Genomic DNA, 26,279 nt, shown 5'->3' on the forward strand with positions numbered 1-26,279 from the left:
CAGCAATTCTAATCTATGAGAGCTGGCCACACCCATTCAGACTGTTAAATAAAGAAGACCCAAGGCCTCCCAAGTAGTTTACACAAGTGGTCTTAACTAGCCAGCTTAGTACCATTGCGTCAAAACCCCTCTTCAAAACAAAAACAGGACAAAATAACTTCTTAAATTGACAGCAGTGTAACACTAATTAAGGAAGAATTTTCTTAACAGTCCTGAGCCATTTCTACCTTCCTTGTAGGTTCTGCAAGAATATGCTTTATCTGCACTACTGCCACAATTTTAATATTTACTCTCTACCCTGGTGCACGCTTAGAATTTATTGGGTGTTCCTCCTCTAGTTCCTAAATAGGTCTCCTATTTAATTTCGATTACCTTTAGCGTGCATGATCTTATTACTATGATTATATGTTATTTTCTTTTTATCATTTATAGGGCTTAGACTTTTCTCCGTTATTATTTTGACATCCTTCTGTTAGTTCCCTAAAACTATTAACTTTTCCATCCACACACTGTCTATTCCTCCAATTTCCTTGTGGATTCTCATTTGACCATTTCACATTACATTGTCTATGTGGGATAGCATAACTATATGCCAGAACTGTCCAAACTGCAAATTTTTGAAAATCCAATGCTCATGTAATTAAGTTATTAGGTGTTTCCAGACTCTATTTCAGCATGTTTCCAAAATCATGATTCCCTCACATTCTCTACTTTTTGTTTTGGAACTTCATTGGTTGAAACAACAGCATTTCCCTTTCTCATGCAAATTATATAAATCTCTGAGCAGCTTCTTTCATTATAGTCCTGAATTTTCATTGAGAAGTTTCAGGTACAAGTTCGTAAACACTGACTGTTGCCTTTTCAACACTATAGTCTTCTGACAGATTGGTTCAGCTATGAACACGCCAATCAAAACATACATTTTCTTAGGTTGGGGAAGTTTAAAACTGGTGACAAGAGAACATTTTAAAAGGACATGAGGGGCAACACCCAAGAGAGTGGTTCGTGTGTGGAATGAACTGCTACAGGAAGTAGTGGATGTAGGTGTAGTTGCAATATTTAAAGGATATTCAAATAACTATGAATAGAAAGGTTTGAAGGAATATGGGCCAAGCACAGGCAAGTGGGGCTGGTTTTATTTGGGAACATGGTCAGCATAGACTAATTGGACCGAAGGGGCTGATACATGCTATATAACTCTAGTAAGGTCCAAAAATATTTTTCTACTTCAACTTCACAGAACCAAAAAACTAAGTTCCATTCTCCCACACCCCACCGCTTTGAACTAATGGAGTGTTGTTAGACCTGCATTCATCTAGACATGTAGTGACTTTTCCATCATATTTCTAACTTTGTGCCTTATGAGAGCATTATAAATGATTGCAAGCCTGTGTTTAAGAAGGACAGGAAGATTATGGCCAACGTGTCAGCCACATTCATCCTTACTTTTAAATATCACTGATATATCTTACTCCAATCCTGGTGATTCATCAAACATAATTATAGCCACCCAACTTGACTTTGGGTCAGAGACTGGTTTGCAGCTCAAATGGAAGCTATTTAGCCCATTGAGTCCCCATGGGCTCCCTGCTGAGCAATCCAGTCAGTCCCATGCCAATGATTTTGAAAGTTTATACTCTTCAAATCTCCTCCAATTTTGTTTTTCAAAAATCATGGATTTTGTGCCTCCATCATTCTCTACCTTTATTTCTTACTTATCAATTTTTAACCCATCAGTTTCCACTTGAACTGTGAGTTTGACAGGAACGTTGGTAAAGACAGATGCAATGTGCTAATTTAGTAACTGAGCCATATTCCCTGATTACATCCATAGGTAACATCTGTCCAACCAGTTCCAACCGTTTTAATGAACCGTTTGTTACTTTACCCATAAGAAGTGTTTGAGTTCCTGTTTATATTAGCTCCTAGTCTCTTCTCATACTCTTTTAATATGAGTAAATATGAATAAACATCCTATTAAAATTTATCGCCTACTATTATTCATGCTTTAAAACCTTATCCTGTATTTGTTCAGTTTAGGGGTAACACCAACGCTAAAGACAGTGAAACTGCTTGTGAATTATACTTTCTTCTCAATTGCACTTTATTTCTCTTCACATTAGAATGTATGAGTTGGCTTTAAACTAGTCTGGAAATTCCATACGACTATACAGTTACCAGAGAATCTGCCTATCCTTTCCCAAACTGAAAGATCGGTTTCAAGTTTGCTGTTTCATTATTTACTCTATCCATTTCGAGATGCTTTGTTAAGTTCAGTGACGTGGCTCAAACAACGTAAATATTAAACTTACATATTCTCCTTACCTTACCATGCCCTAATCAGATGGGCACCATCTAAGAGTGGTTCCCTGTGGAGATGGGGCTGGGGGAGATATGCAGGTTTCAAAGTATTTAATGTCTCCAGGGATACTTCAGTTTCTGAGTATTAGTTGAGCAATAACTGTTCAGGTAACTCTTTAATTAACTGCCACCCCCCCCCTCAACACGGTTGGTGCACTTGCTTCGACTAGGCTGACAGAAACAATTCCCTCTCCACAGTCACTGAAACAACATAGCTCACAAAGGAGAAAGTCATGTAAGCAGAGAAGCAGATAAAAAGCACTCAAGTTAAAAAGTGACAGCCTGCATTTGGTGCTGAAGTAAACATCAGGCTAAACAACACAGCTAGGCTGCAACTCATACAATTCTTAATTTATCAAGTTTTGCTTTCCCCAGCTGGGGAAATGAAGGAAGGATGAAAAATGCTGAGTGCTGACAGTGTGAAAGTGGCAGTCCGTGTTCGACCCTTTAACCAGGTGAGCAGGATCTACAAATATTTCAAGCGATTAGTACAAAAGTCTTTAATGTATACATTGACAGCAATTATGTCTGGCTTCTTTGTTATTGTGCATATTATTGGTGTAGTTAATTTACAGCAGAGATTTAAGTCAGCATGTCTTCAACGCCTGCAATATCTTTAACTCCCCAGCTCCAACACTCGTGATGATCCCTGCAATCCTTCAGTCTTTTTCATTCATTTATTTAATCTCTTCACCATTAGTGACCATGTTTTCAGCAATCTTATCCCCATGCACTGGTTTACACTTCTGAAAAAACTCAATCTCCCTTACTTGTCTGTGCTTCTTTGAGGCATTCCTTGAAACCTACCAACTTTGTTAAGCTTTTGTTCATTGCACCAATGCAAGAGCTAGCATCTTCTTAAGTCATGATACTTGCATGAAGAGCTTTCAAATGCTTTACTATGTTAAATGAGCCCAATAAGTGCTAAGTTGGTGGATAAACACCCTGTAATACATTGCATTAATGTTGAAATGCACATGGTCAGATGAGATTAGTTTATTGGGTTGAACTGTATTGAACCAAGCAACATGAAATGTGATTTTCTGCATTACCCTGATGAAGCCTGTGTACAAAGGTAACTCATACGTTGGTCTAATTAAAGCCTCTGCACTATTTGTCCTTTAAGATGATTGCACCAATTGTTTTGTGCTGTAACCCTTAACTAGATCAGTAATGTTTTCATTGATCTAATGAGCTACTACTGGATATATGTTAAATCCAGGACAGGAGAAATTGAGCTCAATTTTAACTGTGTGAAAGTGGATAGGTTTTCAATGAGTTAATGTCTCACCCTGACTGTTACAACACATAAAACAGCCAGGTATGTAGACCTCAGGCACGACAGGATAGGATTTGGTTCTGATGATGTCTATGCTTGTATAGTTCAATAATACCCATTGTTCTAAATTATCTTATCAAGCATCCTACGCACATTTCACAAGAATGAACCCAATAAGTCTTTATCAATTGTTCCAATTTGCAATAGCCTCCAGATAAGCCACTTTAGGATTTTTTATATATGCAAGACTGCAGGGTGCTATTTTTGCTCTCACTAAGAATCTTTTTCTAGTGCATCAGCATCTCCAACAACAGACTGTTCATAGTCTTAGACTTGAGGCTCTGCCAGTGATGTTGTCATACTCCACACTTGTCATCCTGCTGTTAGTTAGATTATACTGTGTGCAGCTGATTAGATTATTTAGGATTTTCACTTAAGCTGCACACAACGGTCTTATTAACAAACTGCATGGTTTTTACCACAGTCTACTGGATCAGGCACCAATTTAGTATAACTCTATCCAAACATCACGTATGTTTTTAACAAACTTGTTGAGAACATCAATCGCTAGTCCAGAGGACTCTTTTGACCAAAAATGAGCAGAGGTTTTAGCCAGCAAAAAATCTATTTAGCATGATTTTTTTGTGTAAATGTGAATGCTGTGCAGATCCTGCATGATCTGACCACAGATTCTAATAAACTGAAGTTATACTGCATCATCTAACTTCACAGTAGCCTTTGAGCACTCTGATGCTCCCATGTTAATGTGTTTGTATGTTAATGTAATAGTCAATAAAACCAAAAGATTTTAAGATGTAGGAGCAGATGGAGGCCATTCAGTCCATTGAGTTTGCTCCACGTTCATTGAAATTGTGCCACATCTGATTACCCTTAACTCCACTTGCCTTTGCCATCATCGTTAAAAGATCTTGCTGCATGAAAGAGCATCTAAAAGACTATCGTTTATGACTTTGGCTGCAGAGGCAATGACAATTTTAGCTCAACGACATGTCTTCAAGTGTAATCCAGTAGTTCCATAGTCAGCAATAATAAGTGGCCAATTATTTGTAATTCAGGGGTCAACAACAAATCTTACTCAGCAGTGACTCTTTTTGCAAAGCTCGATTCTTGACCAAGGCAGTCACCCACTCAATGAAGTTGATGATGATCCAATGTTGCACTATACTGTCAAGCAACTTGACTGGAGAGCAAAGGGCATGTAAGGTCTTCGTATCCATGACCCCCATTCTAAACCATGCCGATGTCACAAAACTGGTGAAGCCTCCAAAGATATTAGACAGTACTGCTATTTCTGGAATTTAAATGGCCAATGAGACCCAACAATTATCTGTAAAAAAGAACCTAGCAGTCAATGAGGCTTCTATGTACACGCATAAGAGTTTCCTGACAGTCAGCAACATGCAAAAATGCACACTGACCACACATGATGCAGTCTAAACCCCTTAAAAAACTATCTTTGATCTGAACAAGTTAGTAGAATACATTCTAGGCTCCAGTGGCAACAGTAATTAGTGGTCAGAGATGCAGTCCTTTTTGAGCAAAAACATCCTTCACCCTTCAATGTTTTGGTGATCAAAGACATTAGTTAATTGGTTAGTAAATATATTTCTTACATGGTAAGGGTGCCAACATGTCCACGAGGAATGAAACAGTGGCTTCTTACGAACAAGAAGTTGTTATTGCATATGGCAAAAGGAAGATCAATTTTTCGAAGAATATTCACTCTCTCTCAGGGATATTCAAAATCACCTTTGACCCAGCTGTAGCCAAAAGGAGCAGAACATTATGACGCAACGCAAGAGCCTAACCCATCTGAAAGTAGTTTCAAAGCACAGGCCATATCCATCCAGCAAAAACGAGGTTTTCAGGATGACATATAGCTAAACTCTTTGTTGCTTATGAGCAGTGTTATTATCTCACTTGGTGCTATTATCAGACGAGTCAGATTCCAGACTGAAACCTGACTTGACAGATCATATTTTGTTTATTTAGTTCTAAAGGTGTGCTCTTTCACTGAAACACAAGCACACAATGCTGTAGATTTGGGGTTAACAATAAAACAGAAATTTATTATGCAAAAGAAATGAAAAAAGAATAAACCAAATTATTTACTGATAATACTAATTTAAAGATTTTGAAGCGCTTGGTAAAAATACAATTCCATTGATCCCAACAGGGTTTCATTATACTACTCAAACGCCAGAGAGAATATCCATCTCCATCCCATATAAATAATTTAGCTGTGTCTTCAGTTCCTGGTCATGAGAACCTGAAAACATCTTCATAAAACACCCAAAAAGTCCAAAATCTTCTATTTGAAAACTTAATGCTGTGCACTGTTTACTTTGTCACTCAAACTCTCCCAAAATAAACAAAACCCCATTGCTCTCGAGGATGTTTCTCTCTAATACAGTGTTTTAAAAGAAGTCACCATAACCACAGAAATATTTGTAAGTTAATTTTTAAAACCCTTCAGACATTCACAAAACCCACTAATTTAAAATTCAAAATAAATTACATTAAAATAAATATAAATCACACACCTTACATCATAGCTAGTGTTTTTACTGATAGATTATCAACTGCTCCATGTTCCCCAGGAGGATGATATATATTTGAAAGGCAAGTCTGCATATTTTCATCAGCAATAAACCCAGTTAGTAAGCAACTACTTTACCTTCTTGAAATTAACTTCATTCCTAAGCATTGATCCCTAGTCAACACTTGGTATGAGAACTCATCATTTAATTATAACTGTAAAAGTATCTGTTGGAAACTAATATTTCATTAATGACCAGCAACTCAACCTGACATGAACTTTAGATCTGCAGCTGCTCCATCAGCCACCTGACACTTCTGCTAACCTTTTCCACAATTTGTTGAGTTTTTATACCTTAGAGAATTGCGGAAATGACACCCCAAGTTCTTTGTTTAAATAGGAGTTTAGTTTACGACTAATTCTGAAATGTCTGGCCTCTCTTGCTTACAACTTCTTCCTTTTCCTGAGGGGGTTGAAGAATAGCACACAGAGCAAAGGGCCATTAGGTACGCACTACAAAACACCAAACGGTTTAACAGTTGAAAATGATGGTAACTTCTTGAAAAAAACATAATCAAATTTCTAAGGCACAACCTTTTTAGAAGCCAATTTTAGTGACTCATCTGTTTTCAATGATTTGCTGATTCCTTCAATCACATTTCCTACTGCAATGAACAGAGGATTAGATTAGATTCCCTACAGTGTGGAAACAGGCCCTTTGGCCCAACAAGTCCACACCGCCCCTTCAAGCATCCCCCCAGACCCATCCCCCTCTAACCCACACACCCCTGAACACCACGGGCATTTTAGCATGGCCGATCCACCTAGCCTGCACATCTTTGGACTGTGGGAGGAAACTGGAGCACCCGGAGGAAAGCCACACAGACACGGGGAGAATATGCAAACTCCACACACACAGTTGCCCGAGGCTGGAATCGAACCCGGGTCCCTGGTGCAGTGAGGCTGCAGTGCTAACCACTGAACTACGATGCTGCCCATTGAAGTAATTAATAAAGTTGTTAATAAAGTTATCTTCATGGGGTGACAATTGACAACTGAGAAACGCAAAGTAAGAACTACAAATGAATGTCATTTACACCCACTTGCCTAGCTGATTTAAAGCCATTAGCTCTTTCTTTGGTATTTCAGATAAGATATTAAACCAAATGCCTTTTCAGGTAGAAAGATCCAATGCATTATTTCAAAGAAGGACCACAAGGGTCGTCCTCCCTAGCGTCCTGTTAATATTCAATTAATCAACAACATATCAATCAATATCACACTCCACCTCTGTGCATTGATTTTATGCCATTGCTATCAGCAAAAACTGAACTATTTTTTACTATTTGCACTAATCAAAATCACCTGTTTTGCATCAACTTCTCTCCTTTACTATCAGCTAGTTGTACTGTTGTTTAGTTGGTTAAAATGACTGCCTGGTAAACTGGAGGTCCTACATTCAAATCCTAGGGGTTTTTGGGCCCGTCTCGTGGAACAGTGGTAGTACCACTTCCTCTGGGCTGAGAAACCTGCGTTCAAGTCCCTCCTGCTCCCACAGTGTACAAACATATTTCTGAACGGATTGATTAGGATAATAGGTTAAATGAAAAGATCCTTACCATCATTAGCTTTCCCTTTGTCTTTGACACTCAGCACCCTTACAATTTGATTCAGGGACTCCTCCTCCCACTTTACCAATAGAACCAATAACATTATTTCCCAGTCCCTTTCAGTTCTGAAGCAGAATCATTGGGCTTCAAAAGCTGACTCTGTTTTTACAATACTTAATGTATTTAATATAAGAAACAGATTGTCTGGCAATTACCACATTTCAGTCTTTGGAACCTTGCAGTGTACAAATTGGCCACCATGTTTCCCATGTTATAATAGTGATTACGCTCTGAGATTGTTTCCTTGGCTATAAAAAAAACTTGGGTTGGCGAAATATAAAGGCAAATTCTTTCCATTTGTTGCAATAAAATTTTGTGTAAATTTAAATTATTTCTCCACCCTTAGAATTTGATGAATGATGTCCAAAAGGGATCAGCATTGAGCTCTCAATTGTTGACAATCTATATAAATTTCTCGGAAATCAGTTCTAAATTTGCTCATGACACATCTAGGAGAGTAAGTTCTGAACAAAACATAGTAAGTCTACAATAGGATGCAGATAGGTTAAATGAGTCGGCAACAATTTGCCAGCTGGAGTATAATCTGGTTAAATGTGAACTTGTTTATTTTCGCAGTTCGAATAGAAAAGCAACATATTATTCTGATGGAGAGAGGCTACATAACTCTGATGCACAGGGGAATCTGGGCACCCTTGTGCATGATTCATGACAGTTCGGCTGCAGATGCAAATTGGGTTAGGAAGGCAAATGGAATGTTGTTTTTTATTACGAGGGAAACAGAAAATGAAAGTATAGATGCTTTGGTTGGTGGTATAGAGCATTGTTAAGGCTTCATTTGGAGCACTCTCTACAGTTTTGGTCTCCTTGTTTAAGAAGAATGGAAATACTTTAAAAGCAATTCAGAGAAGGTTTATTCTTCTGATACCTGGGAGTGAGGGTCATCCTGTCAAGAAAGGGGATATCTTTTGGTGAAAAGTAGGACAGGCTGGGCCTGTACACATTGGAGTGAGCGATGATCTTATTGAAACATATAATCTCCTGAGGGAACTGGATAGGGTGGATGCCTAGAGGATGTTCCCTTTTTTGGAGAGGTTAAAAAAGGGAATAATTGCAAATTAGGGGCAGTACTATGTCTATGCGTAGTTTCTATTAATCCAGTGAACAGGCTCTTAATTTTTTTTCAGTTTTCTTGTTTTAATGCGCTTTATTTTGCCACCATGTGTTTTAGGCTCCTGTGTTTAGCATCTTCCATGATGTTCTCCATAACCATAACTCCTGTCAATAGTCACAGCCTACACTTAGTGTAATAGCACACGGGGATCTACATTAGTGACATTAAGACATTAAGTGTCATCCAGCAGCTGTATCTAGAGGATAATCTGTAATCCAGGATGTTCCTCATGCACTGTTGCAGATATTTCTATATTAATTTCTATCTGACTGCTCGATTTTTTTTAATAATGTGTCATCCTTATGCCTCTCAACAGATGGAGAAAGATGCAGGAAGCCGTTGCATTATTTCCATGGTTTCAAACAGCATCACAGTTTGTGATCCCAGAAATCGGAACAACACAAAAACCTTTTTATTTGACCTGTCCTACTGGTCACACAGTGGATTTATTAAAAACAAGGAAGGAACTCTTATTCCAGATGGATCTACGAGTAAATATGCGGACCAGGTAAAATGATAACACAGCTATCCAAAAGGAGCAGACCTTTATTATACAGCACAACGTTGACTTTATTAAGAGCACAAGATCTGCTCTTCAGGGAGTTTTGCATGGCTTCAGGAGCTCTTCCGCAGCCCATGCATAGGAGCTCCAGAAACATTCATTTCAAGTGATGATATTTCCTTCCACATTCATTGTGAAATTTTTATCACAAGGGTTTCAAGAATAGATTAATGTGTAGAACTTTATTTAAAAATTTGTTCTTTCATGGGACATGGATATTTCTAGTTAGACTGGCATTTGTTGACCATCCCTAATTCAAATAGAAATTAGGATAACATTTTCAACAAATGCAAATTTCAAAGTGGGGAAGGTGGAGGCATGGTGACTTCCTGAGCCACTGCAGTGAGTTGTTGCTGTACCTATTATCTGTTAAAATACATCTCTTCAAATTTCTGAAGAACCATTTCTGAAGAAGGGTCTAGACCTGAAACGTCAGCCTTCCTGCTCCTCTGATGCTGCTTGGCCTGCTGTGTGCATCCAGCTCCACACCCTGTTATCTCTTCAAATTAATGTGCTTAACCGAATGACCATTTTTCTTTTCTTTTATTTTGATTATTAGAAAAGGACACAGAAATGTAATTGAAATATGAAGTACTGTAATCTAGTAAAGTGTGATTCTTTCCTGGGAATCTGTAAATCCCAAAATTACAGCAACTGTATGAAAGACTATCCCTTTAATTATTATCTTTGTTGCCCAAGGTTTAATTTTTGTAGGGATACATATGTCTCTTTCAGATTATGCCCCTCTCCTCTTTTCTGTGTTGTTCCCAGTCAATGTACCACCACCAACATGAGAATTTTTAAAAATCAGCCTAAAAATGTCATCACAGGCTAATGCTTGGGTTACTGTATGAGAATGGTTCTGTTTATGTGGTATGCCACAAAGCTACACTTTGAAATTTGCATTTGTTCAAAATGTTATCCTAATTTAGATTTGATCTTTTATACATCAAGAGCATTTTCTAAGTGGTAATAGGCTGGGAATTACAGATGGGCAGACAGGTTTACAGACTCAAGCACAGAATCGTTAAAACATTTTGGACAATTATAAAAATAATTTGAAAGTCAATTTTTGTCTCAAGGAGTCAGGAATACAAAGGAATGGAAACTAGTTTACAGCTATACACAGTTCTGATTTGATCCTGCCTGAAATCCTGCAGTCAATTCTGAGCAGCAGGGATATTGGGTACAATACAGTTTCACTGGAATGATAGCAGGGCTTAAAAGGACTAATTTGTGAGAATAGGCTTCATAGACTTGTCGACTAGATTAAGCTAAAATTTCAAAACTTAAATGTTGTTGAAGGAAAGGGACATGCTATTGAAACTTTTTTTTTAACCTTGTACTCATTAGGACAAATGCAAGAATGCCAAACGTCAAAGGGAATAACAATTTGTACTGCAAGAGCATCAGGGTTCTGATTGGTTAGTAACTAGACTCTGATTGGTGGAGGCACATCCATGGAGAATACACTGGGGAAAAGTTAATGCCACACAAAATGAATTCACTCTAAAGTCAGGCCTCAAAGCTGTTCTTAAAAGAGATCACCATGGCTACAAAAAAACTTGCAAGTTATTATTAACTTTGGAAATACAAAAAACCCACAAGTTACTAAATCAAAAAACAGAAACCCAAACTCATGACAAATGACATTAAAAATTACATATAAAAATCTCAGAAATCATATGACAACATGCATATGGTTAGAATAAAATGCTGAATTTTGTTTACAATGTGCTTTCTTTGAGAAGACCATTTGATGATATTAACCAAGAAGTGTTAAACAAAGTACCTTTACAATTAACAAAAAATTTGGATAAAGCTTTGGAGCATTCGTCATGGCAATGCCTCAATCAATCATAGCAGCCCTATAGTGCAGACAGAGGCCATTTGGCCCACTGAGTCAGCACTGATTCTCCAAAGAACATTCCAACATCCACCCTATCCCTGAGGTCCCACATTTCCCAATCCACCTAATCAGCACATATTTGGACTGTGGGAGGAAACTGGAGCAAATGGCGGAAACCCACACAGATACAGGGACAACAAAGCAAACTCCACACAGGCAGTCTCCCACGGTTTGAATCAAGCCCAAGGCCCTGGCACTGTGAGACAGCAGTGTTAACCACTGTGCCATCATTAGAGATTCAGAGTCTAGTTTCCAACCAATCATCCCTAATTCTCATGCAGTAACATGTGTTGTCCTGCTTGAGATTTGGCATTCTTGTATCTGTCCTGATGAGTGAAATGGAAAGGACAGAAAGACATTGAATTTTGTTTAAAATTTGTTTTCTTAGAGAAGAGTGTTTGATGACCTTGGCCAAGAAATACTGAATAACGCATGGAAGGGATACAATGCAACTCTATTAGCCTATGGTCAGACGGGCTCAGGAAAGAGCTACACTATGATTGGTTATGGACCAAATAGAGGCATAATCCCAATGACTTGTGATGAGTTGTTCAAAACAATTCATCAAAATCAAGAACCTAATAAACAGTACCAGGTAAGGATTAGCTATTAGGAGGTAATGAGTTTGAAGGTTGGTATGGGCATTGGGGTTTACTGTGAGTTGGGATTAATGGGTATTTGGTGAAAAGTAATACCTTTGAGGTGATGACTGGGCACTGTGTAGACTGGTAGGAGGTATTGGTGGGTAATGGGTGAGGGAGTGTTGATCAAAATTGATTAAGCATAAGCTAAAGCCTAAAATATCTCAATATTCAAATATTGCACAGATGCAGATTAAATATTGCCAGTATACTTTACAAACTGACTTTAACCACTTCATTAATCATTAACCAATTCAAACAAATTGCAGAAGAAACCCAGCTGGAGGTTCAGAGCCAATCATTATATATTTCAAGCAGCATTGGGATGGAAAGGTTTGTCTGAAGAGGAAAGGCCAAGCAGGAATTGAGCCAATAGTGATAGGAACAGGCAAAGATTGTCAGCCAATGGAGCTTGTTCTACCATTCAATGAAATCATGGCTGATCTGTGGCCTAAATCTATATGCCTATTTTTAGACCATATCCCTTAATACACCTGCTTAACCAAAAGAAAATCTATTTTCCCCAGTGTATGGGAGTCCAAAACTAGAGGGCATGGGTTGGAGGTGAGAGGGGAAGAATTTCAAAGGGACCTAAGATGCAACTTCTTCACATAGAGGGTGGTGCTTATGGAATGGACTGCCAGATGATGTAGTGGAGGCAGGTACAATTAAAACATTTAAAGAGCATCTGGATGGGTACATGAATAGGAAGGTTTAGAGGAATGTGGGTGAAATGCTGGCAAATGGGAGTAGATAAATTTAAGATATCTGGCAGGCATGGGCGAGTTTGACCAAAGGGTCTATTTTCATGCTGTACATCTTTTTGACTCAATCTCAGATTAGAATGAACAACTATCATCTATTGCCACTTACGAAAAAAAGTTCCAAACCTAGATATTCTTTCTAATATTGCTCCTGAATGCTTTGGACCTAATTCTCAGACTATGTTCCATATTCAATGAAGTTTAAAAAATGAGATGTGGTCTTCTCGAAACATGGATGGGATTGACAAGGTTGATGCTGAAAGGTGTTTCCTGTCATGAGGGGATCTAACAATAGGGGGTCCACTTTAAAACTAAGGGTCCTGATCTCTGAATTCGGACATAGATGAAGAGGAATTTATTCTCCCAGAGGATTATTAGCCTCTGGAATTCTCTTCCCTTAAGCACAGCGGAGGTTGGATCATTGAATATATTCAAAGCCAAATAAAACAGATTTTTGATTGATAAGGGAGTCATGAGTTAAAGGGGATGGAGAGGATGGTGATGGTAAGCCCATAATTGGATCAATCATGATTGCATTGAATGTTGGAGCAGGCTCAAGAGTCTGAAGGTCCAACACCTGCTGCTATTTCTTACGTTCTCATGATAACTGCCTCTAGAGTAAGTCACATAGCTATCAATTCTGTATTATAGGCTATTGACCAAGAAATGACGATGAGGTAAAAAAGGACTAATAACATGCGATTAGAATTCTAGGAAGAAAAGCGAAGTATTAAGATGGCACAAGTTTCACACAGTGGGGTAGATAAGTGATTGTTCCAGAAAATCAATACTCTACCCAACAGTATCAGGTCAGATTTTATTGTTGTATTTATGTAGTGTTTAGGTTGTTAAAAGTGGGTCATTCTCTGCTAGTGATGCAGATTGTTAACTCTGAGACTGATAAATATTCTTTTAAATACATTTTAAGAAATAAATTACTATGCACCAGATTGTTTGTCTCCTTAATCCGTTTGCAGAAGGTGGGACATGGGTTCAAATAAATATGTATTGCTGAGAAAAGACAGATTTTGTCAAAATGTTTCAATTTGCATTCATTAGATCAGTTCTCAAGAATTACCAATATAAAGGGAAGACAATCTTTTTATTTGTATGAGAGTAGAGTGCTGATTGGTTGGCAAGTGAATTCTGATTGCGAGAAGTATTGTCACGGAAAATGAACCAGTTAGATTATGATTGACAGTTTACTGAAAACCTTTGTTTAAATTTAAACCAGGAAGGTTGACTCTGATTAGTCAAGACATTGCCTTAAGAAATAAACCCAGGAATGAGTGTCAGCTGTTTCACTGAGTTGGAACAAGTGCACCGTTAGCTTGTGCTCTTTCAATTTGTATAATAATGTGGAGAATCATAGAGTCCCTACAGTGTGGAAACAGGCCATTTGGCCCAACAAGTCCACACCACCCCTTTGCAGAGGAGCATCCCACCCAGACCCATTCCCCTACCCCTGCATCTCCCATATCTAAAACACTTAATCTAAAAATCCCTGCTACCATGGGCAATTTCGCATGGCCAATCCACCTACCCTGCATATCTCTGGACTGTGGGAAGAAACCAGAGCACTCAGAGGAAAACTATGAAGACTATGTGCAAACTCCACACACAGACAGTCACTGGAGAGTGGAATCAAGCCTGGGTCCTGGTGCTGTGCAGCATCAGTGATAACCACTGAGCCACTGTGCCACTCACGAAACATATGTTCCAGAACATCACATAGCAAGCCCAAGTGATAATCTTACATTGGCTTTTAGAGTAACTCCTGGTCTGATGATTGCAGAATGAAAGCTTCAACAAAATGTGTCCTTTTTTAAAGCATTATTCAAGTTCTATAGTACAAAATGGCTATCAGTATATGTGGAGAGTAGGATTTGATGGAGCAATTGATAGGGAGGACCAGAGGATGCAGAATCTGAGCTGTGGAGGGACAGGGACTTGAAGGTTACTGTAGGCACATGTAACCACTGAGGAATGTTGAGTGACCAAGTCTGAAACTGTAACAAATCATTATCAGGGTTCAAGAAAATAGTCCCCCATTCCACCTTTTGAGTAGAAGCAATGGATGGACTCTATGAGTTGGCCGTACTAATGACATCAGCATACTAAAAACAAGTAATAGCTCAAATGGAAGAAGTAAGTGAAATAATGGAAAAAAAAACAAGATGTGGAGGTGGGTAATGATTGGGGTTGTGGAGGAGGAACTGTGGAGCTAATGAAGACAGAACAGGCTTGGGAGAACCAAAGAAAGACTGGGAGGAAGTGGAAAGCACATTTTCAAAAGTTAATTGATTCAATTATAATGCTCAAATAGAGGCTGCCCCCAAATTAACTGAAGTAAATTTAGACTTCAGCCTGAAAATAGACATTCTGTAAGTTACTTGAATACAAACAATTGCATTGTCCAGGATAATTCAGTATATTAACGGGATTATGTTAAAATCAAAGAGTTTATCTCGCATTAAACTAATAAACATCACTTCAGTTAACTGAATAAATGACAACAGTCTGGTCTCAGGAAACAAGGTTTCCCCAGATTAATGAGTTAAATAAAAATCAGGGTCTTGCAGGATTGAATTTACAATGGGTTAAGTGAATAAATTTGTAGAAATCCCAAACAAAGAGAGAAAGTGAAAGAAGGCATACAAAATTAACTTAGTTTTAACAAGACATTTGCTTCTGTATGCCGCCTTCTCCAATCTCACAAAGGCCTTCGGCCCTGTCAACAGCTCTGCCTGATGAGGCATGGTGGTTCAGTGGTTAGCATTACTGCCTCACAATGCCAGGAATCTTACTTTGATTCCAGCCTCTGGTGGAGGTCTGCGTGGAGCTTGCACCTTCTCACCATGTCAGTGGGGTGTTCTGGTTTCCTCCCACAGTCCAAAGATGTACAGATTAGGTGGATTGCTCACAATAAATTCCCCATAGTGTCCAGGGGTATGTAGGCTGGGTGGAGTAACCATGGAAAATGTAGGGTAATGGGGATATGGGTAATGGGTAGCAGAGAGGGTGCACAGAGTCGAGAGTGTCCCTGATCGTAACCCTATTGCTTCGGCAAAAACCATCTCCTCACATGTGGCAGAGTCTGCTGCTTCAGGATTGGACCATTCTGCCCGTGCAGAATACAACCCATTGCCCCATCCCTCCCCACATGCCCCCAGAGTGGAAACAAATCCTCGAACCTGAGGGACAGCCAACGAAGAAATAAAATGAAAACACACAGAACTAGAGAAGGAGTTACTGTGAATTAAGAATCTTTGAAAGATCAAAAATGTGACATTTTAAAAGAAGTTTTAAAACATTATGAAATGTATCTGAGCAACAGAGTTTTACTTAAAGATGCACATAATGCAATTGAAGGGTGAGAAAGATGAGGACAACATGATGGTTGCGGCAATGAGAAAGGACTAAGGGAAATGATAACAACAGGGCAGTGAGGATGACATCAAGAAGGGATACTGCAGAGACAGTAGAACAGCATGCACACAGATAAATATATCTACATGGGGTGGAACACAGGAGAAAGAGGTTATTGAAAACTTCTGGTTTCTTGATATGACAGGTAGAAGACAGACACATGCAACTGTAGTAAGATCTGATCAGATTATATTATGCAGTTCCTTGTTCAATCTGGCCCAACAACAGTGAATAACATATTGATTATACTCTATCCAATGACTAAATACCTTGGCAGTTAATAATGCAAATATGTGTTTAGGTGCTGGTTGATAAATTCATAGCACATCTTTTCACACATACATAGTATCATGTAACATCTCAATTAAACTACACCATGAGCACCAGGAAACTCATTTAAGAGAAAACTTAATAGTTACTTGAATATCTCTGAATAAATTTAGAGTACTAATTCAGTGTTGGGTTTCAGTCATCTTTCATTCTTTGTTTATGCCTTGTTCTCTTATTTCCTGAGGGAATCCAAATCTCCAAATTGGTTTTCTGATATAATTGGCTTGAGTTATGATCGAGCCTTTGATTACCTCTCGTTTTGATGGTAGTGTATGGTTCCTAATCGAATGGTGGTCGACACTGAAATGACAATCAGCCTGGAGTATGTAATGATTGCTGACAACGAATGATATAAGGCAGAGATGTCTTTATTTTTAATTTACTGTTTGATGGAAAGAGTGCACCTCATGCTAGTCAACAATTATTGCTCATCATTAACTGCGCTTGATCTGAATGGCTATCTAGGTCATTTCAGAGGGTAGTTCAGAGTCAACCACATTGTTTTAGAGTCTGGAGTGACATGTAGGCCAGACCTGTTTGCAGAATGGCTGATTTCATTCCATAATGTGAACCGAATGGGTTTTTGCAGCAATTGATGATAGTTGTCATGGTATCCATTCCTGCAGTTTCGATTTGTTTCAATCCAGCATTTGGTGTGGTGAACCCTTGTCCTTAAAAGCATTCACAAAAACAGAAGCTGCTGGTAGAGCTCAGCAGGTCTGGCAGCATCTGTGAAGAGAAATCCAAGTTAGTGTTTTGTGTTGGGTGACTCTTGAGGAAGAGTCATCGGGCCCGAAACGTTAACTCTGATTTCTCTTCACAGATGCTACAAGACCTGCTGAGCTCTACCAGCAGCTTCTGTTTTTGTGAATGCTTTACAGCATCCATAGGAAACCAGAGCACCTTGTGGAAACCCACACAGATACAGGGACAACAATGCAAACTCCACACAGGCAGTTTCCCACGGTTTGAATCAAGCCCAAGGCCCTGGCACTGTGAGACAGCAGTGTTAACCACTGTGCCATCATTAGAGATTCAGAGCCTAGTTTCCAACCAATCATCCCTAATTCTCATGCAGTAACATGTGTTGTCCTGCTTGAGATTTGGCAATCTTGTATCTGTCTTTCAGCTTTCCTTAAAGCATTATCCTGGGCTTCTGGATGACCAGTGCAGTGATGTTCCACAGTCTCTCGATGCTATGAATGTAGGGTGATCTTACTGAATGTAACTTGGAATTAAAAATACAACGCAATTTCTTTTCTTTTTCAGATTTATTTCAGCATGTTGGAAATCTACAATGAAAAGGTTATTTTTCCTCCTTACTGGATATATATGAAATATTGTTCACTCTCAGGCCAATAGTATGAATGTACACTTTAAGTCAGTAATGCAATGGTATGACAGAAAAGTTTCTTCTAAGGGATTAGGTTGAAGGTCTTTCCATTGTTTTTGAAAACCAATCTTTTTCTTGTGTAAGTGAACATTTTATTAACTAATATTATAAAATTATGTTTCATCTACTTTACTGGAATTGATAAAATATGTTGAGATGTACTTATAATGCAAGGGTATGAGTTATTTAATAATAATTTTTCAGCAAGTACTCCAGCTAGTTTATTAAAAGGGGTTTATGGTCCCCATCCACCACTGTTTAATATTCAGAGATAGTAAGAACTACAGATGCTGGAGTCAGAGATAATGCAGTGTGGAGCTGGATGAACACAGCAGGCCAGGCAGCATCAGAAGAGCAGGAAAGTTGACATTTCGGGTCATGACCCTTCTTCAGAAATAAGGAGGGGGATGGGAGCCCAGAAATAAATAGAGATAGGAGGGGTGAGGCTGGGGAAGGCAGGTGGGATGGTGATGGGTGGGTGCAGGTAGGCAGTGGTGGGGATTGGTCAGTGAGGTGGAAGGACCAGACAGTTGGGAGAGAAGATGGACAAGTTTTGTTAGGTCAAGGAGGTAGAGGGTTGTAGCACTTCCCGCGGTTCCTTTCCCTGCAACCACAGGAAGTGCTACACCTGCCCCCACAACCCCCCCACCCCCCCCCCCCCCCACCATCTCCATTCAAGGCACCAAACAAACCTTCCACATCAGACAGGGGTTCATCTGCACATCTGTCAACATGGTCTACTGCATCTGCTGTTCCTGATGTGGCCTCCTCCACATCGGTGAGACCAAATGGAGGCACAGAGACCGTTTTGTAGAGCAGCTGTGCTCGGTTCATGCGAAATGACAACACCTTCCAGTCGCAAACCACTTCAACTCCCACCCACCCACCCCAACTCCCTGGGTGACGTGTCCATCCTGAGCCTCCTTCAGTGTCACAGTGATGCCACCCGCATGGAGGAGCAGCACCTCATATTCCGCCTCAGGAGCCTACAGCCCGATAGCCTAAACATGGATTTCACCAGATTCAATATCTCCCCACACCCCCGGGTCTCATCCAACGATCAACCCTCCCTCTCATCCTTGCCTCCTTGACCTGACACAACCTGTCCATCTTCTCTCCCACCTATTTGCTCCTCCCACATCACTGACCAGTCCCCACTACTCCCCGCTGCACTCACCTATCACCATTCCACCTACCTTCCCCAGCCCCACCCCTCCTCTCTATTTATTTCGGAGCTCCTTTTCCCCTCCCCATTTCTGAAGAAGGGTCCCGACCCGAAACATCAGCTTTCCTGCCCCTCTGATGCTGCCTGGCCTGCTGTGTTCATCCAGCTCCACACTGTGTTTGGTATTATGTTTAGGACCTGGAAATGCTCATACAGAAAGAGTGAAGACCGAGAAACTCATTGCTGTGATCAGATAAATCTTCACAAGCCAAGCTTTGCATTAGATGAAAACCCATCTTTTAAACATACTTTATAACCAATGGAAAGTTTTGTTTTCAATAAATGTTGCTCTTAACACTAAAATAGAAGAAAAGCACAAGGATGAGGATGCAAGGCAAAAAGAAATGGAAGTAAAAAGTGTTAAGTCAAAATAAGTGAGAAAAATACTCAGAATAGGCAGGAAAAGACAGTAGTTGCCATAGTCCCAGAGGATCATAGGTTGTTCTTACATTAGAGAGAGATGACTGGTCATGAATTTAACCTGAGAGTCATCATACCTCTGGCAAGCGGCAACGTCAAAAAGGCAGGAGCTTTATAGTGATGGGAGAGAATCAAGATCAACTAAACAGGACAAAGCGCCTTTGATGGTATGACAAGCAGGTTTGATGCCAATGAATCACAGATGGTGAGATTGCAATTTTTCTAAACAGTGAATTACTTCAACATTATTATTTCTATTTAATGGCAAAACTTACTTGGGAATTGTTAACAAATGTGCAGATTTGTTACTGTAATATTGGGATTCATTTCAATCTGATATTCTGTTTTTTTCTAAACAGTGAATTATTTCCACATTATTATTTCTATTTAATGGCAAAACTTACTTGGGAATTGTTAACAAATGTGCAGATTTGTTACTGTAATATTGGGATTCATTTCAATCTAATATTTTGTGTTGCCAATTGTCTAAGTGTCAAATAAAAGACACATTTTTACTGCATCTAAAACCAATCTGCTTCCCAGGTGGTAGACTTGTTAGCCAAGAGCAAACAGTCTGGAGGTCTAAAAGTGCGAGAAAGCCCCCAAAGGGGCTTCTATGTAGAAGATCAAATGTTGGTGCCTTGTGAAAGCTATGAGCAGGTCCAACAGTTGCTGAAGGAAGGAAATACAAAGAGAATCACAGGGTCCACCAACATCAACACGATCAGCAGTCGTTCACACATGATCATCACCATTCGTTTCAAACAGGTAATAGTCACCAGTTCAGACAGTTCTGTTTGTTATTAACCATGACTGGTTTAACTAACTTCAACAAAGTTTACTATTACATTGATGACCTGGACTTGAAAGTAGAGCACATAATTTCAAGGCTGCAAACAACAGAGAACTCAGAAACCTAATAAATAGCGAGGAAGAAAGTAACAAACTTTGGGAGGACATTAACTAGTAAAATAACCAGACAGATGGCAGGTAATATTTAATACAGAGAAGTTCATTTTCATAGGGAGAATGAGAATAGATGCTATTGATAAAATGATTGAAGTTTAAAATGGGTTGTTTTAAAGATATAGCGTTGTTATAAACACAGTACAAATATAAGGATATTGTGCTAAAACATTGATTGATGTTTGCATCAACCAGTTTGCATGTTGGGACTTGCTTTTAAAGTAACAAATATCTGATATGTCACTTGAGCAAATCAGCAGATGTGTAGTTGGATCTGTGTCCTTATCCTAGTGAAAGAGGACCAGTGTCTTCAAAAAGGGTGTGATTTGAAAATGGTAGTTCTTGCAAACAAGAAATTATTGAGGTAAGTTTTCAATTAATTCACTCAAAAGTATGGGATGTAGAACAAACTGTGGAAGGGCAGCACACTGGCAAATCCAAGGGGCAGCTGGATAAACATTTAGCTGGGAACAGAATCACAAGTGACAAGAGCAAAGATCGTTGTGTGTCTGCTCAGGCTGAATTGGAAACTATTACAGACCCGTTGATGACAAGCAGGGGAATAGGGTGAGTGGATAACTTTTTCAAAGAGCCAACACAAACACAATAGGCCAAATGATACCCCTGCTGTGATATTCTACCAACATAGCCAATTTTGGGAACTTGGAGTACAGGAAGGATGTCAGGTCCTTGGCAAGGCTGTAGAGGAGATTCACTGGAATGATGCCTGGAATGTAAGAAATTGGCTTTACAGACAGACTAGAGAATTGGATCAGTAAAATATGGGGGATGGAGCGAGTGAAAAAGAGATAAGGAGGATCATGGGCTAGACAGCCGAAGGCACAATAGTGGCACAACTAAAATCCAGGGCATGCAAAAGGAAAGAATAGGAGTAGTGCAGAGGCTGTGGAAGGCAAGAGGAGGTTAAAAAATTAGAGGAGAGCTGAAGCCATGTGGGGACATGAGAACAGGGTGATAGTTTTAAAAGTGATGGGTAGCTTAACCTGGAGTCAGCACAGGCACATGTGCAAGCAGGACTTGGTGGGAGCTAGGATGTAAGAAACAGAGTTTTAGATGACCTTGGTTTTTGAGAAGGTGCAAGAAAGGAGGCCAATGTGAAGAATGTTGGAATGGTCAACGGTGTTGAGAACCCCTGCTAGATGGAAATTGGACATTACCATCTGAGTAGGGGAGCTTTTGTCCAACAGCACATTATGATTATAATGTTGGTCAATTTCATAGATACTCTGGCTGTTGTATTCCAAATCATTGCCAAACATTTTAGTTGGTTTTGAAACAGCAACAGTAGGATGAGAAGTTCATCACAAAATATATAAACACAGTATTGCCCCCATTTGTTGAAATTCATATCAAGGAGAACAATGCCAGTTAGGGTCATAGAATCACAGAGATGTATAGTATAGAAATAGACCTTTCGGTCCAACTCATCCATGACAACCAGATATCCTAAATAAATCGAGTCCCATTTGCCAGCATTTGGCCCATATCCCTCCAAACTCTGCCTATTCATATACCCATCCAGATGCCTTTTAAATGTTGTAATTGTACCAGCCTCCACCACTTCCTCTGGCAGCTCATTCCATACATGCACCACCCTCTGTGTGACAAAGTTGCCCCTTAGGTCACTTTTAAATCTTCCTCCTCTCACCTTAAACCTGTGCTGTCTACTTTTGGACTCCCCACCCTGGAGCAAAGACCTTGTATATTTACCCTATTCATGCCCCTCATGATTTTATAAACCTATGTAAGTTACCTCTCAGCCTCTGATGCTCCAGGGAAATCAGCCCCAGCATATTCAGCCTCTCCCTGTAGCTCAAACTCTCCAACCCTGGCAACATCCTTGTAAATCTTTTCTGAACCCATTCAAGTTTCAAAACGTCCTTCCTACAGCAGAGAGAGCAGAATTGCACTCAGTATTCCAAAAGTGGCCTAACCAATGTCCTGTATGGCGGCAACATGACCTCCCAACTCCTATACTAAACGTTCTGACCAATAAAGGCAAGCCTTCTTCACTATCCTATCTTATTCAGAAAAAGTGGTCGATGGTACTGTTGATTAGTTAATCTGGAGACTGTAGAACACATATCACTTTTTTTGCTGATGTTCTTTCACACAGGTATTTTTAAAAGACCACCTCACAAAACAGTCTGACATCAATTTGGTAGATTTGGCTGGCAGTGAGAGGCAGAAGTTTTCTGGTTCCGAGGGAGACCGGCTGAGAGAGGGAACTGCTATCAATCTCAGCTTAACGACATTGGGCAATGTCATCAGGTGGGAAAGCCCTGAAAGCAAACTTAAAATGCATCTAGAATGACAGAGCAAGCTGATGTTGTGCAAATTTAGCCGCCCAATTTAAACTTCTCTTCTTCAAAAAATAATATTTCCTGTCTTGGGGGAGTAAATGCCATTAGATACAGTCATAGTGGGAATTCTTATCCATCTCTGTTGAATATCTCCCCATAGAACCAATGTTGTTCCTCACCTTCTGTTTCTGTGTAAGAACATGGGGAAAAAAATAAGGCTTTTTAAAGACAAGGCAGCCGAGATGGTCTTCAGATAAACAGTTCCAGTGAAAATTGTACTCGGTGGATTGAAGTTTCTGCTAAATATGTGGAGTAATAATGAAATGGCCATGTTGTTTGAAATTTAAATGGCAATATGAGTAAGTAGAATGCATTCAATAACACTTCACTGAATAAAAGTAATAGTGGGGTATGGCTTTGTTTTAGTTCAGTTACGCAGATTATTTAACACATTTCTTCAATTGAAAGGACCTGTAGTATGGCTGATGCTAGCAATTTTGTTTCCTCCTCAAAACAAGATCCTGATTTGCATTCCACTGTTGAGAGGAACCTCCTAATACTTTGCCCGTTCTTTATGGGGAAACACAATGACTCGGTGGCTAGCACTACTGCCTCACAGCACCAGGAGCCTAAGTTCGATTTCAGCCTCAAGCACCTGCCTGTGTGGAGTTTGTACATTCTTTCTATGCCTGGGTGCTCTGATTTCTTCCCATAGCCCAAAGATGTGCAGGCTATGTGGATTAGCCAAGTGATCGAGAATGGCTGGCAGTGGAGCGCTGGTGGAGGAGCGAAATACATGCAGGTACAGCAGGCAGTGAAGAAAGCTAATGGCATGCTGGCCTTCATAACAAGGGGAATTGAGTACAGGAGCAAAGAGGTCCTTCTGCAGCTGTACAGGGCCCTGGTGAGAACGCACCTGGAGTATTGTGTGCAGTTTTGGTCTCCAAATTTGAGGGAGAACATTCTTGCTATTGAGGGAGTGCAGCGTAGGTTCACAAGGTCAATTCCTGGAATGGCAGGACTATCATATTGTTGAAAGATTGGAGCAACTGGGCTTGTATACAGAGATAATGGGAACTGCAGATGCTGGAGAATTCCAAGATAATAAAATGTGAGGCTGGATGAACACAGCAGGCCAAGCAGCATCTCAGGAGCACAAAAGCTGACGTTTCGGGCCTAGACCCTTCATCAGAGAGATGAAGGGTCTAGGCCCAAAACGTCAGCTTTTGTGCTCTTGAGATGCTGCTTGGCCTGCTGTGTTCATCCAGCCTCACATTTTATTATCTTGGGCTTGTATACACTTGAGTTTAGAAGGATGGGAGGGGATTTGATTGAGACGTTTCAGATTATTAAGGGATTGGACACTCTGGATGCAGGAAGCATGTTTCCGCTGATGGGTGAGTCCAGAACCAGAGGACACAGTTTAAAAATAAGGGGGAGGCCATTTAGAACAGAGTTGAGGAAAAATGTCTTCACCCAGAGAGTGGTGGATATATGGAATGCTCTGCCCCAGAAGGCAATGGAGGCCAAATCTCTGGATACTTTCAAGAAAGAGATGGATAGAGCTCTTAAAGATAGTGGAATCAAGGGTTATGGGGATAAGGCAGGAACAGGATACTGATTGTGGATGATCAGCCATGATCATAATGAATGGTGGTGCTGGCTCAAAGGGCCAAATGGCCTACTCCTGCACCTATTGTCTATTGCCTATTGTCTAATATGAAACTGGAGTCTCACTTGAGCCAGACTGGGTAGATTCAACAGGTTTTCTTCTGTTGTGGAATAATGCACTGGATAAATATACACACCAATCCAACTGCCTCATGGCAACCTTTCCACATTCCAGCCTTTAACTTAATTCTTCAGATTTTTAAACTGTAATGGTGGGATTTGAATTTGTGTTCTCTGAGGTTATTAGTCCAGGCCTTTGGATTCTTGTAATGCAACCCCGACACAGTTATATTCCTTCCTGGTTTGTGTTGTTTAGTACTGATGGTACGTTTATTGAAGTCAGAACTCACAAAGCACCAGGTTATAGTCCAACAGGTTTATTTGAAATCACAAATTTTCAGAGCGCTTCTCCTGCGTCAAGTGAAGTGAACTTTATCTGTTGAAGGGGCTATGCTCCAAAAGCTTGTGATTTCAAATAAACCTGTTGGACTATAAGCTGGAAATTGTAAGAACTGCAGATGCTGGAGTCAGAGATAACACAGTGTGGATCTGGAGGAACACAGCAGGCCAGGCAGCATCAGAGGAGCCGGAAAGTTGACATTTCGAGTTGGGACCCTTCTTCAGAAACCTGATGTTGTGTGACTTCTGACTTTGCCCACCCCAGTCCAACACCGGCATCTCCACAACATGTTTATTGAATAATTTTTTTTATTTCCTTATTTTTCCAATTTTGTTTTGTCTACAAACGCGTACTTAAGAATCTGTACCTGGATACCTTTGTATATGAGATGGTGTTGTAAGTGGCAACTTGTACACTTTTCACTACTTATTTGAGTACATGTGACAATAAAGCTATTTCTAAGTCTAATTCAAAGTTTAACATACTCTACGTTTTTTTCTCTCTAGTGCCTTAGCAGAAATAGCCATGAGGAAGAAGGTGCTGCATGTACCATATAGAAACTCCACACTGACCAAACTACTGCAATCAGCTTTGGGAGGAAACAGTAAGACAAGGATGGTAACTGCTCAGTGGGAAAGCTACAACCCCTGCTCTGACAAAACTACTTAACAAGCAAGTTTGAAGAGGGCCAATCTTCAATCCTCTTTCTCACTCTCTCTCTTCATTTCTATGCTTAGCCTCCTTGCCTTACCTTTTGTGTTAAGTTTGCTCATCGAAGGGCTGAGCGAGTGAGATCCCTGACAGAAATGCCAACAATTTCTCAGTGGTTGCTGAGAGCCCCTGCAGCTAGATTTGGGGTGAAGCAGCATCAGGAATCTGTCTCTGTCACTTTTGTTCCGTAACGGTTTTCAGGATAGCAACATTTGTGTTCCAGGTTTCCATCCTGGATGCTTGGCCCTGGAATAAAATCCCAGATCCACGTGTCTGACTGGTGGCAAATCCAATAAACAAAACCTCTTGTGAACTTCTCTCGGCGCAGCATTTATTGGTAACCAGACAATCAGATTAGCCACAGGCTGGATTAGTTTAAGTAAGAGTATGCAATTTCAGCCCTCCAAATATTGAGTAGGGTCTTGTAGGTCTGTGAGGACCAAGTCATGTCCCCTTAATGATAGTGGCCACATGCACCATTTATGTAAAATAAAGGCCAGAAAAACCAAGGAAGGGATTAGCTTCGCAAATC

At 40.0% G+C, this 26,279-nt stretch overlaps 1 protein-coding gene across 1 annotated transcript in view; it reads left to right on the forward strand.

Annotated features, from left to right (window-relative positions):
- Window positions 1–2,762: 2,762 nt before the first annotated feature.
- Window positions 2,763–26,279, forward strand: part of kif28 (kinesin family member 28) — a 67,578-nt gene continuing 44,061 nt past the window's right edge. The window contains exons 1-7 of the mRNA XM_059648853.1: window positions 2,763–2,816; window positions 9,319–9,510; window positions 11,862–12,068; window positions 17,907–17,942; window positions 20,219–20,443; window positions 22,779–22,933; window positions 25,543–25,654. Coding sequence (XP_059504836.1) covers window positions 2,763–2,816; window positions 9,319–9,510; window positions 11,862–12,068; window positions 17,907–17,942; window positions 20,219–20,443; window positions 22,779–22,933; window positions 25,543–25,654 — 981 coding nt within the window. The remainder of the gene's footprint in view (window positions 2,817–9,318; window positions 9,511–11,861; window positions 12,069–17,906; window positions 17,943–20,218; window positions 20,444–22,778; window positions 22,934–25,542; window positions 25,655–26,279) is intronic.

This window comes from Stegostoma tigrinum, chromosome 9, assembly GCF_030684315.1.
Source record: "Stegostoma tigrinum isolate sSteTig4 chromosome 9, sSteTig4.hap1, whole genome shotgun sequence".
Lineage (NCBI taxonomy): Eukaryota > Metazoa > Chordata > Chondrichthyes > Orectolobiformes > Stegostomatidae > Stegostoma > Stegostoma tigrinum.